Here is a 16,722-nt window from a genome sequence, read left to right as displayed (position 1 = left end):
ACAGATGTTTGCACACTGATTGTAATATACACTTGAAATCAGGCCTTATATATTTATATATATTTTTTCTTTTTAGAGTTTTATATAGCGCAAACTAGAGCTGAGACATCGGGTATCAGAGCGCTTTACACGAGCACCAGTTTCGTTCCAGAAGGACACATTAATGTTTGTTAGGCAGGGGGAGATTAAGTGATTTGCCCAGAATCACAGGATGTTGAGCGTTGTTGCCGAGACTCAAACACGGTTCCCCAGCTTCGAGGTCGACCGCTCTAGCCGTAAGGCTACATCCTCTCCCCAAATCCAATCTTCATGTCAGGGTGCCTACACACTCGGACATATATGCCATGTGGCTACAACTTACAATGTTGAAGGTATATTTATGGTTGTCACATCGCTTCATGTCAGGAGAACTCCGTTCTGGATTTTCGTTGAACAAAATCGTGCATTCTGGGACTTGTGGTCTTTGCTTCAATGGAACCCACTGGACTAGCACACCTGAGATCAATTTAGCTATGGTTTGCAAAAGAATGCCTAGGACTTGACATGGAGAGTGAGGCCTAGCATTACCTAGGGTTGCACGGGCACTCGTATGGTGCTGTGTTGTATTATCATGAGCTCACAGGTTTTTATTATATTCCGCAAATCGATGCAATGCTTTGCAACACGTGTTCCCCAACAAAAATGTAGTAAATAACTCCCGGCTCCCTAGGTGTACGGGGGTCTTTTCGTAAGCCTATGCTTTTTAAATTGGTTTTCATATGATTGTATTTCGTATGCACCTTATGATTGTCTCTGACTTTCGAATAAAAATAATGAACTTAACTGGACTGTGCACCAGAGCCAATGTTTGGGACTCTAATGCTGCCTGCAAAGCCTCCTGAGAACTAAGAGGCTACCCCTCTCCCCACCAAAGACCACCACCAGCAAAAAAACTAACGAAAGGATGGATTTAAATCACAAAAGGAGCTTTTTTTTTTAATAGAACCTGAGTTTGAAAACCTGCTCTTTTGAAATCGCACTTCGCGCCATAGAGGGGGTTTAGTGAAGCTGTGAACAACCTCACGACGGCTTTGTTGTCGATCTGATGATGGCCCGTAGAAGAAATACAACATAGGACTAGTGCCGTCTCGTTCCCGCCTGCCGGCTCAAGATAACACTCTTTTTTGTTGGATTAGCAACCTGCTCATTTATTCTTTTCATCCATATAAGAACTAACATGTTTCCCCGCTCACTCTTGCAAGTTTCATAACTCTGCTCAAAAAAGTAATTAGCGTACAGCTCAAATAGCAACAAATCTCACAGCCGGAAGTGGAGTGCTGTGAGGTGCAGGGGAATCAACCAGACTTGACAAACAGATCTCGCGATAGGTATAATTAAAGGGAAGGTGCACGTGCAACTGATTGGCCATTGTATCTCTTGACTCCGAGGTTGTGGGTGGTGGGGCCCAGTGCTTAGGTTGTAAAAATAAAAATAAAAAAATAAAGAATGCAGCAGCCCAAAGTTTATGTTAGGACCACATTTTATGTTAGGACACCGCTACAAGCGCTGTTTCCCTGTAGCAAGGGTGCCTGGGCTTGATTCCATCGAGTGCCTTTCTTCCACCACCCTACTCTTACGTCTCCTTGTCTTCCTCCGGTAGGTACTTTTTCACCCCTGTTTTCTCCCTGCGTCACTGCTTTTGTGTATTTCCCATCCTTATTTTTACCCTTTAAGTCTCTTGCTCTGGCCCAAGTCCTGGTCCACAAAAATGACTGCTGGTGCCCACCACCTGCAGCTACCTGCACACATTAAACACTGGGTGGTCTCTAGAAGTAAGGGGTTGCTCTTCAGAACCGAGCAGGTCTTTAGAAGGCTCTACGGTTAAGTCTTTGGCAGCCAAGGCCCCTGCAGGTAAGAGCCGTGGGGCCCGGGTGGGGGGGGGGGGATATTGACAGACGACGATGAGTTAAAATGAATTATTTATTTAATTTCCCTCGTGGTTGTCTGTCGAATTCCCCCCAACCCTGTCCAACCGCTCCTAACTGCACGGGCTGCTGCTGGTTTTTGGCTATCAGGGGCTTGGGATGGTGACTGGTTGAGCTGGGCCACAAGTCATGTCCTCCGCCACCAAATGCAGGAGAGTTAAAGGGGCCATGGAGTGAATGACGTCACAATAGCTCTCAAAGTTCCCCAGACATTGTCAAAAGAAGGAACATTCCGGAATGCCTATTATTGGCTATTGTTAGTAATCCAGAACTGGGTAAAGAGAACTCTTTTTTATTTTCCTGCACTGGATCCCCCCATTTAAATGGATTGGAAAATAGTGCTTGACTACAGATTATGCAATAGGATACCGCTTGTTCCGTGCATAGTATCTACCCTTAAACTTAAGGAAGGCCCTCAAAGCTGTCTTTTTGATCTGCCTTTGCGAAGATAAGTTTTTAGGTCTCGGGACCATCCGGTCTGCCGAAGGCAGAACCGGAAGTCGAGAGATTTAATGTTTTAGAGAAGAGGGGCTTGAACCCGCCCCTCTTCTACCCTGTTCTCCATTGGCTGGCCTCTTCAATGCTGGCCAGCCATTGGAGAAGAGGTCCCGTCACTCCGATCAGGCCCCGTCCTTTTCGGATCGGGGGCGTGTTTTTTGCAAGAAGTCTCATTCTCCAAAACACGCCCCCGAATCCGAAAAGGACGCTGCGTTTCTCCGAGGCATTTCTGATCAGCCTCGGAGAAAGGCGGTGGTGTCTTCCGGTGCCCTCGGCTTGTTTTTGGAGGGGGGGTTAGTATATACAAATGCGCGGAGTCTCTGTAGTCGCAATAGATCGTTTAAACGTGAGCTTCCTCTTTTCTTTCGTCGGTTCCAATAGATTATATGCGGCCATGCTGGGAAGTACGCATATCGTCCTCTCGCTCTAAGGAAACTTGTTAATTCATGACGTGCGCGGAACAGCGCATGCAACAAATGCATTCCAAGAAGGCGACACAGGTCCCGGTTGCGCTCGGCCTGGTGCGGCTATCCCCATCGGCTACCATGATGATGTACACGTCACATTTGCAGCTAGCCCTGATATGGACACGGATCTCCAACGCATAGTTAAATGTCCTCCGTGCCGACCGCATCCCTCATCTGATGCGCTCGTTCCTTCCAGCTGCGCCCGCACTCCGTGACCTCTTGAGCCACCCTAAGCACGTTCACATGCTAGCAACCCCGTTCACGTTTGATTTGATTTTGGGGAAAGGTTTCTTTCAGGTGCAGAATAAACCGCATCGTCTACAGGGTCCAAGTCTCACTTGTACCGTAATTATTTGTGTAGAGAGACCCCTTCAGAATGAACTTTCCAAACACTTGCCTCATCCATCGCATTTTGTTGGAGAGTTAAATCTGGACCAGAATACCAGGTAAAAACACCCAGGCTCAACCTGTTCGAGCAGAGCGCCGTGCACATCTGTGCATGTGTGTCACGAGTGTAAGTTGCAGCGAACGCAGCTACACACTGCTGAATGTGTGTCTGAGAGCAGACAGTCATGGATGCCAAGTGGAAAGATGACAGATGGCTGATTGCAGTTATTGCCATACCCTCCTCCAGCCTCAAATGCTAATTGTGGGGCTGAATTTGCGATGAAAAGACGGCCACGCCACAAGATGCCTCTCGTTGCATCAAATCATGCACCAGACCAATCTATTGACCCTGGATGCAGGAGAGCAACATCGTGCCATAGAACCATTCTTGCTCCTGTCTGTGGAATGTGCAGGGCCAGAGTGTTCTGAGCCAACCCATCTGTCAAGAGTACCGGGTCCAGGAACAGCTCAGGCTGGCCCAGCTGAGAGACATGCGCACCACTTCCTGAAGGCTTCGGTTTCTGGGGCCCTCCAGTGGAGCATGTGATGCACAAGGCCTGCCCACAATTCTGAACCCAGCGCGCTGTTCTGAGGTGACCTGGCAGGCCCGTGCTCCTTAGAAGGTATCAGGCCTACAGGGCTCTCGTGAAGCTTCAGAGTGTGAAAGAAGGACTAGTGAGAATTGAATACTGCGCTCACATCACTTTTGCGTAAGTATCATGGCACCACCTTGGCATACAATGGCATCAATTCGGATGTTTAATTTCCTGGCACAAAAGGCTAACTGGATATTAAAGGGCACACAATCAGCCGGGGTATTATGCCCTGGATTTTTTTTTTTGTACTCTATCTTGGTATGTGATTTTTATATAAGGGAAAAGCACATAAGAAAGAAAGAATAGTCGCCTACTGTACGAACAATATTTTGTGGAAGGCCCACTTTTCCCACAGCCACCTGCAAGAGTGTCTGCTATAGACAAACAGGTTTCCAGGCTGCTGTGGCAGACGATGAAGTACTGAACTATTTCATAGTTCGTTCCTTTGAAACACGAAGGCCCCGAATACAAGTGGGTCGGAGTTTCCGACCCGCGTCTTAACCTCAGTTTGCGAGGAGTTAAGAATTAGGAGGTGGCTGATATTTAGTGCATCGGGTAATTTCCGGATGTGTTAAATATCTCCCCCTTTGTTGAATTTAGGCAGGTCAAATGTGCCACAATTTAGCAGGTAACAAATGTATAGTATTAACTGTAACGTGGATTTTGGTGTGTTTAGCACGAAAATTTGCATGGTATCCTCCTGAAACTCGTTATAGGCGCTACTTATTGCACCCAATAAATAACAACCCCTGAGTATCGTTATTTAACTAATAAAAAAAATACACCTGGATTCAGGCAAGCTCGGCATCCGGACCTAGCCTTGCATCCAAAATATTTTTTTTAATGGCGTCATAAAATGTAGTGTTAGCCACAATCATCCCCCAAAAACTCCCCGAGAAGGGCTTGCATGCTAGCTCCACTGGGTGCACTTTGGGGTCTAGTATTAGCACATCTGGTTTGCACCTAATCCAGCACTGGAATCAACTAACTACCTGATGCCGAGAGAGAAGCCCTTCAGGCATCATTTATTAAGAAGCGGTGGGGGATCTGGGAGAAGGACACACGGGGGCAATCCATGTACCGGTCGATTATTCACCGTCAGCTGAGTCTGTGCGAGATCTCTTATTGCTCACATATGCAGGGTCTGGCCACATTGACGTTGATTAGCCAAAATGCCAAGGCTACTGAAAGTTTCATCATGCGCCCTCTGACAGGGTTGTTGAATTGTCGCACCTTGCCGGCTCAGTAGCCTGTTGACTGCTGCTAAGGCGCTACAGGGTGTGTCGACGTGTTACATTATATTCTTGAGTCACGTCATTGTCCACCAAACTAACTCTGGTCCCATGAACTGCCCATTTATTTACCTCCTAGCAACAGCGTGAAGGGCGTGGTGCTCGCTGGGTAAACGAGCATTTACAATGCAATGGTCTCGGCATTGGTAAAGTTAGAGCTATTGGCATTGCTCATGACATTATTTTTGTTTGTTTTTGTTTTTAAAACATTTAAAGAAACGGCATTGTCATGAGCAATGCCAATAGCTCTAACTTTAACAATGCCGAGACCGTTGCATTGTAAATGCTTGTTAAGTTTGAGGACTGTTTCTATAGCTCCGAGAGGCCCCTTCCTAGGGGTCTATGTTTGTGCTTTTAAAATACACTTACTTAGGTCAGAGCGAAGGAGCTCTGAAAATAATTTTGGTGGTGGGGCAGGTCGTTATGGACAACAACACCACCGCTTTCTTTCTGAGGGGACCGTTGCCCAAGCAGTAGAATTTTCCCCTTGGGGATTAACGCTCCTTGATATATCTTGGGCAATATAAATTTGGTTGCAGATTATTTTGGATCTATTATAATTAAGGCTCCCTGTTTTCCGTTTTTACAGATTTTTACAGATAAGTACAGACAGAAAACAATTCTTTCCTTGTCTGTATTTGTTTTTAAATGTGGATAAAAACGGAAATTGGGTAGCGTTTTGAGTAATTCGAAATACTGTCTGTCATGACTGCCAGGAGAATAGTTGTGTGAATTGATAGTTAAGGGGATAAAAAAGAAAAGAGTTTTAGTAAAGAGGCTTTAATACCATAAGAAATGCACAAGGTTGATATTGAAATGTGCATATTTTCATTTAAGTGCATTGATTTATCTTCAGCTGGTGTTCACAGCATTGAAATCTGGCAGGGATTCAAGCATGAGTGCATATTTATTGATGAAATAAATGTGGGAATATACTAATTTCAGCTTCATTTTTCCACAAAACCCAAAATAAATATGGATAAATACAGACGGAAATGTAAAAAAAAAAAAATACCATAAAACCGGGAGCCATAATTATAATTTCTGCTTGCTTTTTGGTTCTTTCTCCAAATATTTCTTACGTCAAGTTATTTTGTGAGCCTTAATTTGTCTGGCAAATTCCAAACAGAGAGACAGGCTTGTGGTAGTGTCTTCTCTCTCATCCCCAGTGCTTTAAATGGAAAAAGAAAATTGCCGGTACTCACCAAATCGATTGAGGGTCTGGTAGGGGCGTGCCTGGGGGCGTGGCTTCGAGGCAGGTATTTAACAATAGCGTCATTTTCTTATTCACTGCAAAAGCCCCCTAGTGCCCTTTGGCTAATTGGTGTTTTAGCAGTTTTATATAGTGCGAACTTGGTAAAAGGGCATTAAAGCTTATTACTTGACAAGCAGAAGTTTTACATGAAAACATACTTTTTTTGTGTTTAAGGCACGGGGAGATTGCCCAGAATAACAGGATTGGATTTCAGCTCCCTGTGCCATAAAAACAAAATAAAGTATGCTTTGGTGTAGAAATTGCACTTCTCATTTAAAGTGCTTTAATACCGTCCTGCCAAGTGTGCGCAATATATAACTGCAAACAAAGAACAAATTGCGCACTGTACACATGAGCCGACATTGGCCAAAGGCGTTGGGCGCTCTGACAGTCAGTGGCGAGTGTATTCCAGCACCGCAGCCTTTACACGCTAACTGGCAGCGCAAATGTTCCAAAGTGAGGAGCTCTGTCCGACAGGCCACATCTCCTTACTCCTGTCACGCTGTCACTTAAGAGTTTAAGTCAGCAGCAGCAACCGAGCGCAGGAATACACCCACTATTGACTGTCAGAGCACCTCACAGACACGCTCCCTCTGAATGTATTCAGCAGCACCTGCGCTGCATGAAATCCCACACCCCAGAGTCTGACCCCCAACATGCCTCTAGGAGTACCGGTACTCTCTTGACACAAGGAGAAGTTCCGGTACTCTAGGGGAGAAAATTGAGAAGTGCCGGTAATCAGTACCGGTGAGTACCGGCCCATTTAAAGCACTGCTCATCCCACTTACCGTAAAGGCGAACCCACAACATCCTGGAACCACACCGGTATCTGGGTCAACACAACTACTGGAAAATCAAAGAGTAACAACTCCAAAACCAGCGATCTTTTCTACAACCGTATCTCTGCCAATCCATTACCTGTCAGCATGTTTCTCAAAAGTGGTACAATATCTGTGTGCATGTACGGTTTGCATGATTTGTGCATTACTGAGTTTTACAATAGGGTGTAACAACCGTGTAATTATGTCATTAATGACGATAATAGACTGAAAAAATTGTCTGCATTTGACATTGTTTATGTAACACATGGTACTAGTATAATTCCTCCTAGTTTCAATTTCTTTGTTTCACACTCTCAATTTTCTCTTTCTATTTGTGTAAAGACTCATGTTTTTGTATTCATTATCCACTCCTCTATCGTTTTGCTTGGCTTTGCTAAGTATGTTTGTTCATAGATGGAGTCTCACAGTTCATATGATTAATTGAAACATTCTGTTCTTGGTCCCGGACCAATAGAAGTTGAGTAGTTGCCACAGTATTCTCAATTTATAAAAAGCACTCCGTTCACAAAACAAATATATAAAGTGATACATGTCGTAACTTCGAATGAAATGTCATTCCCATGCTAATTTGTTCCTTTCATTTAGATTTTTTTCTCTCAAGACAGATTTTCTATATTAACAATTATCCCAGCTACAGCCGACAGATGTTTCGCCCCAGTGAGATTACATCTCTAGGGGGCTTTCTCAGAGCTTGTACTTGGCAATGCCTTCACCCACAATATTACATTCAGAAGAAGCATCAGTCAAAACGTTCTGGAATCAGATTCCAGTGAGGATAGTGTCTCTGGAAATACAGCATTTAATTCAATGACCTTGCCTCCGTTACTTTTGATGTATTTTTTGTCACATGGTACTGTTTCATTTGTCATTAGCCCAAGCTCCTAATTTGGGCAATGGTTGAACTGCATTTTGTTCTGTGTGGTGTCCGGCACTTCAAAACTGACATCTGGTGTCCCATACCACAAGTGGACATGGAAGTTTTATTTACAAAGTCCTCATCAGTAAGAATAGTCTGCTAATAACAATTGTCTCCTTGGATGTTAATTCTATTCATTTACTTCTGATAACTTGTTTCATTCATCACAAGTCTCTTGGATGGTCATCTAGAGTCTGTGGAGTGGGAGCACCGCCATAAAAAGGATGCACTCCTGCCCTGACAACTCCTGGTTCCTCGCTCCATACAGGGGTGGGGGATCCACAGAGTTTTCAGTGGTGAAGCCTCAGCTGTCTTTGCCGAGGAAAATCTCTTAGTGGCAGTCGCCAGCCCCATTTTGAGACAGGGGGTCCCGCCTTGCCTGTGCTGAAACCTGCACCAGTCTCACCTGCTTCTTTTTCCGGTCCTGGGGCTGCGGCGCTGATCTTCTATTCCGGACTGCCTTCACCACGCAGGGACCACATTACCCAGCATCCTACTCATGGCGCACGGCCACCAGCGTCCCCAGTCGGCGCCAGGAGGTGCTTCAAAGGCGGCAGCGGGCTCCCGCAGCGCGGGAAGTGCGCGGGCGAGCCCGGGCAAAGCCCGGGCCAAGGGCGGGCCCGTTCAAGCCCGTCAGAGGCTGACAGAGGATGGGCTGGGCCACATCCCTAAGAACTGGGACTTGAGGTATTTGTAGACCCTCTTAAAGACATTCCTGTGCAGACTTTATGTGTTGTATGTTTACCTGCGCAGTGGATTGATAATGAGTAAACGTAGATACATCGCAGGGCATGGGGTGGTGGGTACTTTAGATGCATTTATATTGAGAGTTGAATCTACATTGATTCATGAGATAGAATTAACAGAGCATAGGTTGTCACTAGAGCCACTGACGTCCCAATCTAAGACAACTCAGGAGGCTGCTGCTCCTCTTTCTCGGCAGCCCAACAACAAAACTCTCCATCGGACTACACCTAGGACAAATACTGTAATAGCATCCACCTCTCACCCTGTATCATTAAGCACATGCAACAGCCCTCCTGTAACAGATAAAGGGCGGCAAACTGTTTTAAACCATAATACCACTCATGAGCCACCCACTAAGAAGAGGAAGGGGAGGGGCACACAGAAACCAGACTTTAAAGCAGATAGCCCAAGGATTACGAGACGGGAAACAAGAAATAACGTTAGAGATACTAGCCAGGGATTCACTATCCCATCGTACTCAACGGTAGCAAACAGCCCATCACCCTCATCACAGGAGGAGGATTTCTGGAAAAGGATAGAGACGATGGCATCTGTTTTATTAGACCCACTGGCCCAAAAACTGACTTCAATTGAGGATAGGCTTATGAAACTGGAGGGGCCAGTCATGAATATCGTTGACGATGTTAAAAAGATAGCTAATGGGGGTGTGAGAGGGTGAGCCCCGAGAAGTCGACTTCTTTCCCTTTCCCACTACAAGGACCAGAAACCCTCAGAACAGGGGACACTCATGTCAGGGACAGATACCCACGAGACAGAAGCACGGGAAGAAAAGCACCTTTTTCTCCTGTTTCCCCGCAGACCAGCATTTCTCCGGAAGATCTCGTGTGGCCACATAGAGCGACGGAGAAGCGGGGAGGAGCTGACCCCGGAAGTGAAGCGCCGGGAGAGGTAAAAGTCCGACCCGCCCAGGAAGGGGCGTCGTCGTTGGGAAGAGGAGTAGTCCAGCCAGTGGAATCGAGCGGAGAGTCACGGAACACCCGACAAGAGGAAGAACACGCCGACGGCGATCCGAGCGGAAGTGAGGAAGACAAAGCAGACGACCCCTGGACCGAGGAATGGTGGAGTCCTCCGGAGGTTGCTGAGGAGCGGCCGCAACTCCGGAGAGTTGCGGCGGGGCCGGTGAGTACCGATATCCACGGGACAAGTGGGGAAGATCGAGAGAAGGGTGGCGGGTGGAGGGTGCTTAAAGAAGGAAACGGGAGGGGGGAGGCTGGTGGAGGAACTTCCTGACCTACGGAGATCAGTGTAATGTACACCTCACCCTCTTGGCATAGTCAGCCGTGACCAGTGTGCGAATGAGTTTGTTGTTTCTTTAAAAATACCTCTTTTGTTGATTGCTTTACGTTGCGTCCCAGAGCCTATCTTCCTAGCTCCCGTTTCACCTCACTATCCCTCGTACCCCTCACTAGTCTAGTGTCACAGTTTTCCCTACTTACCCCTACAGTACCCAGAAGCACCGGGTGTTGGTGACGGCACAACATAACAATAGTACTACTTAACCAGAACTCACAAACGGCCACCATTGTTTGTTTTTCTCTCCTCTGAGCCTCCGGTCAAGACACCACGACGGACGGAGCGGAGCCTCTATACGGGGCCACAGGCCATATAGGCGAAGTCACCGAGACCACCCCACCACCTTCCCACGAAGAGGATCCCAATCGAGAGGAAGAAGACATCTCTGATAACTTGACTACCCCGTTTGTGCTACCTGACAATAAAACCACTTCTGTTAGACAATATATAAAGCCTCCACGTCTGTATATCCGACCCCGTCTCCCACAGGTGGAGTCAGAAGTGGGATCAAGCGGAGACATAGAGGCCGCATTAGTCAAGATGGCGGAAAATCAAGAACATTTGGGTAAAATGATGGAACGGTTTCTTACTGTAGTCGAAGAAGATCGGGACAAGATGCAGAAGGTACTGGTGGGGCAAGGACAGGCCCACGGGACAGCCATGGACAAACTCACTGAGGCCCTGGGTCAGCAACGCGGTCCCACCTCCCTACCGTCCATGGTTTTACAAAAATATGTTAGCGGAGAAGACCCGGATTTTTTCTTTAACAATTTTGAATGGATAGCCACAGCGGCCTCCTGGCCAGCTGACAAGTGGGGACAATATTTGGGACCCCTGTTATCTGGAGACCTCCAAACTGCTTTTCAAGCGGCAACTATACAAGGAATGGTCCCTTACTCGGAGATTAAACGTTGCATTCTAGAAAGGCTTGGGACTGACGACGAGTCCTATCGGATCAAACTCCGCCAAATAAAAGAGGGTCCCCAAGAGACTCCCCGGGCATTATACTATCGAGTGAAGGACATGACCGATAGCTGGCTGAAGCCCGCCACAACGGATAAGGATGGCATCATGTCCAAGATATACCTCGAACAGTATTTAACGTCCCTACATCCTCCCATACAGCGATGGGTAAGACAACAAGCCCACCTTACCCTGGAAACAGCGGTGGAAATAACCAGCGCGTACAGCCGTGCCCAAGACATACAGAGAGGAAAAGATGATCCGTCCTGGAAAGGGGGAAGTTCTGGAACACAGCGACCTCGGGTTCCCATGAACAAGAAGACTAAACCAGTGACCATCATTCCTGGACCTCCGGGACTACCCGTGCCCAGACCTCCCACCCCTGGACCTCAGTGTTACCAGTGTGGCGGTATGGGACATATCGCACGCTTTTGCCCCCAGAAGGAGGAACCCATGGAAATAGGGATGGCACGCAATTACTACTGTTCCGCGGGGGAGAAGAAGCTTCCCCCTTATCACTGTAAAGTGACCGTGAACGGACAACCCACCATGGCTCTGGCCGACACTGGATGTCGACAAAGCTTTATCAGGCCACGAGATATAGAACCCTGGATTGGTCCTGTTGATGGGGTCGTAGCAATTCGGTGCGTACATGGTGACACTAAACAGTATCCCACCACGAAGGTCCAGATCCAACATACGAATGACCCCGGTACCTCCTTGACAGTGGGACTCATCCTTAATTTACCGGAACCGGTCATTCTTGGGAATGACTACCCGAATCTAACCCGATTGCTAAAACAAACGACCAAGGAAGAAGAGGACTGGTGGATTAAGGCCCCCTTTTCTGGAGAAGAAAACAAAGAATGGCCGGAGTCCAAACCGCGGAAGCGTAGGAGACAACGAACAGCAGAAAAACAAAGAACCCCGGTAGTCTTGCAGGTCACATCCGACGAAAACCCCTGGGAGACGGATAGGAATTTCCGTGCTGCCCAAAGAGAGTACGCAACGCTACAAGAAGGCTGGAATGTTGCCCATAATCAGGAAGATCCCCTACATGTAGGTCCCTATTTCTTCATTAGAAACGGATTACTGTATCGGAAGGGCAACCCCACCCAGACACCCCAGTTATTGATTCCAATACTCTTTAGAGAAAAAGTGTTATTTCTGGCCCACAGTCATTTACTAGGGGGTCATTTTGGGACAGAAAAGACGGAAAAACAGATAACAGAAAGGTTCTATTGGCCGGGCATCTACCAACAAGTAAAGCGATACTGTCAGGAATGCCCAGTTTGCCAGACCAATAGCAGATATAGACCACAGCCTGTACCTCTCCGTCCTCTTCCCATTATAGAGGTACCCTTTAGCCGAATAAGGATGGACATTATATGCCCCCTCCTTCCCTCCCGCGGTGGGTGCAGGTATGTCTTAGTTATAGTAGACTACGCTACTAGGTATCCTGAAGCAGTAGCCTTACGTCGACCGGATACCACCAACATAGCCAAGGCCATGATAACGGTATTTTCAAGGGTAGGGTTCCCAAAGGAGATCATTACGGATCAGGGGACTCCTTTCATTTCTAAGGTTATGAAGCAGGTATGTGCCCAGTTGGGGATCCATCAAATCCGAACCGCTGCCTATCACCCCCAAACAGATGGGCTGGTGGAGCGGTATAACGCCACGCTAAAAAGCACCCTCAAGAAGCTTCTAGCCCTAGAGACCAGAAAATGGGAAGACATGTTACCCCTGGCTCTATTCGCCATAAGATGTAAGGTACAGAAGAGTACTGGCTTTTCCCCCTTTGAGTTATTGTTCGGTCGTCAACCCAGGACACTCCTAGAGATGGCTCAGGAGAAATGGGAAACTGAGCCTGACAATTCTAAGCCCCTAATCGAATATGTATCCAATCTTAAAACACACTTAGGACAAATCAGGGCTATAGTTCGCGCCAATTTAGAGGAGGCACAAACAGCACAAAAAGTGCAGTACGACAAAAAGACCAAAGAAAGAACCTTTGAGGTAGGTGATCATGTCCTCCTCATGATGGCATCATCAGAACACAAACTGTTGGGACAGTGGCAAGGTCCTTATATCATATCAGAGAGGGTCACACCTGTCACCTACCGGGTCATCACAGATCCGGCCAGGGGTACCTCCCAGATATACCATATTAATTTATTTAAAAAATGGGAGGGGCCTTTGCCGACACTTGTTGCCGAGACGGACGGTGCAATCCCTCTGTTTGCGCAGTGTATGGATCCGACCCTTTCTCCCAGTTTACAAAAACAGTTGATAGACGTCCTCATGCCTCTTAGCGACATCTTCTCCGTAACTCTTGGCCTAACATCCATGGTGGAACACGCCATTAGGACGATCCCGGGAAAACGGGTACGTCTCAAACCCTATAGAATACCAGAAGCCCGCCGGAAAACCATCCGAGAGGAAATAGCAAAAATGCTACAGATGAATATCATAGAACCCTCCAATAGCGAGTGGAATTCGCCGATAGTACTGGTACCGAAACCGGATGGTTCGGTACGGTTTTGCATTGACTTTCGAGAAGTAAATAAAATCTCCGAATTCGACACGTACCCCCTCCCCAGAATAGATGAAATGGTGGAAAGAATAGGGAAAGCCAAATACATCAGCACCCTAGATCTCTGTAAGGGATACTGGCAAATACCTCTGAGAGAACAAGATAAAGAGAAAACCGCCTTTTCCACCCCTGATGGGTTGTACCACTTCAAGGTCTTACCCTTTGGATTACATGGGGCTCCGGCTACGTTCCAAAGGGCCATGAATCAAATTTTGAAACCACATGAAAACGATGCCGGAGCATACATAGACGACATTGTAATATACAGTGATGATTGGAATCAACACTTGTCCCATTTATCATTAGTGATAGGATCTTTGGGACAACATGGTCTTAAAATCAACCCAGCCAAGAGCCACCTGGCCGCCCAGACTGTACAGTACTTAGGATACTTGTTAGGTGAAGGAGTCATACAACCACAAAAATCTAAAATAACCGCCATTTCACAGATCCCATTTCCCCAAACAAAAAGGGACCTTCGAGCCTTTTTAGGGTTACTCGGTTATTACCGAAGATTTATACCCCAGTTTTCCCAAACCGCGGCTCCTCTTACCGATTTGTTGAAAAAACCAGTAAACACGGAAGCAAGGCGATGCTCTTAAAAAGACTCTGACATCAGAATCGGTATTAGTCAGTCCCGACTTCTCATTACCATTGATTCTCCAAACCGATGCATCAGCACACGCATAGGGGCTGTATTGTCTCAAGTGACCAACCAGGGAGAGGAGAAACCTATATTGTATATTAGCAGGAAATTGTTTCAGAGAGAGCAAAACTATGCAGTGATTGAGAAGGAGGCGTTAGCGATAAAATGGGCCATAGAGACTTTACGATACTACCTAGAAGGCAGGGAATTTACTCTTTTTACAGATCATGCCCCTTTAGAATGGATGGCCCGAAACAAGGGAAACAATGAACGAGTGTTGAGGTGGTCTCTGGCCTTACAACCCTATCGTTTTCACACCTGCCACCGAAAGGGGGCTGAACAAGTTAATGCGGACTTCCTATCAAGATATCCCCAAGATAACCCCCGTAGTAGTAGGACAGCAAGGGGAAGGGGATGTGAGAGGGTGAGCCCCAAGAGGTCGACTTCTTTCCCTTTCCCACTACAAGGACCAGAAACCCTCAGAACAGGGGACACTCATGTCAGGGACAGATACCCACGAGACAGAAGCACGGGAAGAAAAGCACCTTTTTCTCCTGTTTCCCCGCAGACCAGCATTTGTCCGGAAGATCTCGTGTGGCCACATCGAGCGACGGAGAAGCGGGGAGGAGCTGACCCCGGAAGTGAAGCGCCGGGAGAGGTAAAAGTCCGACCCGCCCAGGAAGGGGCGTCGTCGTTGGGAAGAGGAGTAGTCCGACCAGTGGAATCGAGCGGAGAGTCACGGAACACCCGACAAGAGGAAGAACACGCCGACGGCGATCCGAGCGGAAGTGAGGAAGACGAAGCAGACGACCGCTGGACCGAGGAATGGTGGAGTCCTCCGGAGGTTGCTGAGGAGCGGCCGCAACTCCGGAGAGTTGCGGCGGGGCCGGTGAGTACAGATATCAACGGGACAAGTGGGGAAGATCGAGAGAAGGGTGGCGGGTGGAGGGTGCTTAAAGAAGGAAACGGGAGGGGGGAGGCTGGTGGAGGAACTTCCTGACCTACGGAGATCAGTGTAATGTACACCTCACCCTCTTGGCATAGTCAGCCGTGACCAGTGTGCAAATGAGTTTGTTGTTTCTTTAAAAATACCTCTTTTGTCGATTGCTTTACGTTGCATCCCAGAGCCTATCTTCCTAGCTCCCGTTTCACCTCACTATCCCTCGTACCCCTCACTAGTCTAGTGTCACAGTTTTCCCTACTTACCCCTACAGTACCCAGAAGCACCGGGTGTTGGTTACGGCACAACATAACAATAGTACTACTTAACCAGAACTCACAAACGGCCACCATTGTTTGTTTTTTTCTCCTCTAAGCCTCCTGTCAAGACACCACGACGGATGGAGCGGAGCCTCTATACGGGGCCACAGGCCATATAGGCGAAGTCACCGAGACCACCCCACCACCTTCCCACGAAGAGGATCCCAATCGAGAGGAAGAAGACATCTCTGATAACTTGACTACCCCGTTTGTGCTACCTGACAATAAAACCACTTCTGTTAGACAATGTATAAAGCCTCCACGTCTGTATATCCGACCCCGTCTCCCACAGGGGGGGATGCTAGAACAACTAGGGGACTTTCAGGTAATAGCGTAGTGGCAAATAATTATGCGGTGGGCATTCCTGGTGATCAGCGGCTGACTCTATGTTCCACCTCGAATTCTGACATGCCTAGAGATCAGTCCCAGGATCAGCACGTCACTCAAAGATCTCTGCCTCCCGCACCCCTTTTACTTAATCAACCAATGCTACGGCCTCAATTTGGGGGATCAAATCCTGGAAGTAATCAGGGCCCTAAACCTCCCACCACGGTTCCTACAACATCAGAAGGAACTGCATTGATACATGGGGCAGGAGTATTTGCTTCTACGCATACCTCGGACTATAACCAGGGAAACCAAGTAAATACAAATCTGAACTTAGATCTTCCACCCGAAGCCACGCTATATACGATAGTTTTGGCTAATGTCCCGCCTCTCTCCCACAATGACGGTGAGCACTGGTCTACTTTAAGGAATCCATCGCTGCATTTGTTATCTAGTAGAACTGGGCTGACCGATGCTCTCTTTTCAGAATTCAAAATGGTACGGCGAATACCTTGGGTTGGTAAGTCCTTCAAGTCCCTGGGAGGAGACTGCGTGGTCTTAACTTTCAGATCGCCCAGATTAGTACAGTCTATTCTCGAGGTTGCAGGGACTCAGTTCATCTCCCCCCATAACATAAGTATATTGCCTTTAG

The 16,722-nt window shown here is 47.4% G+C and overlaps 1 protein-coding gene across 1 annotated transcript in view; it reads left to right on the top strand.

Annotated features, from left to right (window-relative positions):
• LOC146772796 (uncharacterized) overlaps window positions 1-16,130 on the top strand; it is a 93,813-nt gene extending 77,683 nt beyond the window's left edge. Inside the window, exons 4-5 of the mRNA XM_085638034.1 lie at window positions 10,532-15,372; window positions 15,800-16,130. Coding sequence (XP_085494160.1) covers window positions 10,819-14,439 — 3,621 coding nt within the window. The 5' untranslated portion in view covers window positions 10,532-10,818 and the 3' untranslated portion in view covers window positions 14,440-15,372; window positions 15,800-16,130. The remainder of the gene's footprint in view (window positions 1-10,531; window positions 15,373-15,799) is intronic.
• Window positions 16,131-16,722: the final 592 nt, after the last annotated feature.

The sequence above is a fragment of the Triturus cristatus genome, chromosome 12 (genome assembly GCF_964204655.1).
Source record: "Triturus cristatus chromosome 12, aTriCri1.1, whole genome shotgun sequence".
Taxonomy (NCBI): Eukaryota; Metazoa; Chordata; class Amphibia; order Caudata; family Salamandridae; genus Triturus; species Triturus cristatus.
The sequence above is the reverse complement of the archived record's forward strand: the minus strand, read 5'-3'. Positions and strand labels throughout refer to the sequence as shown.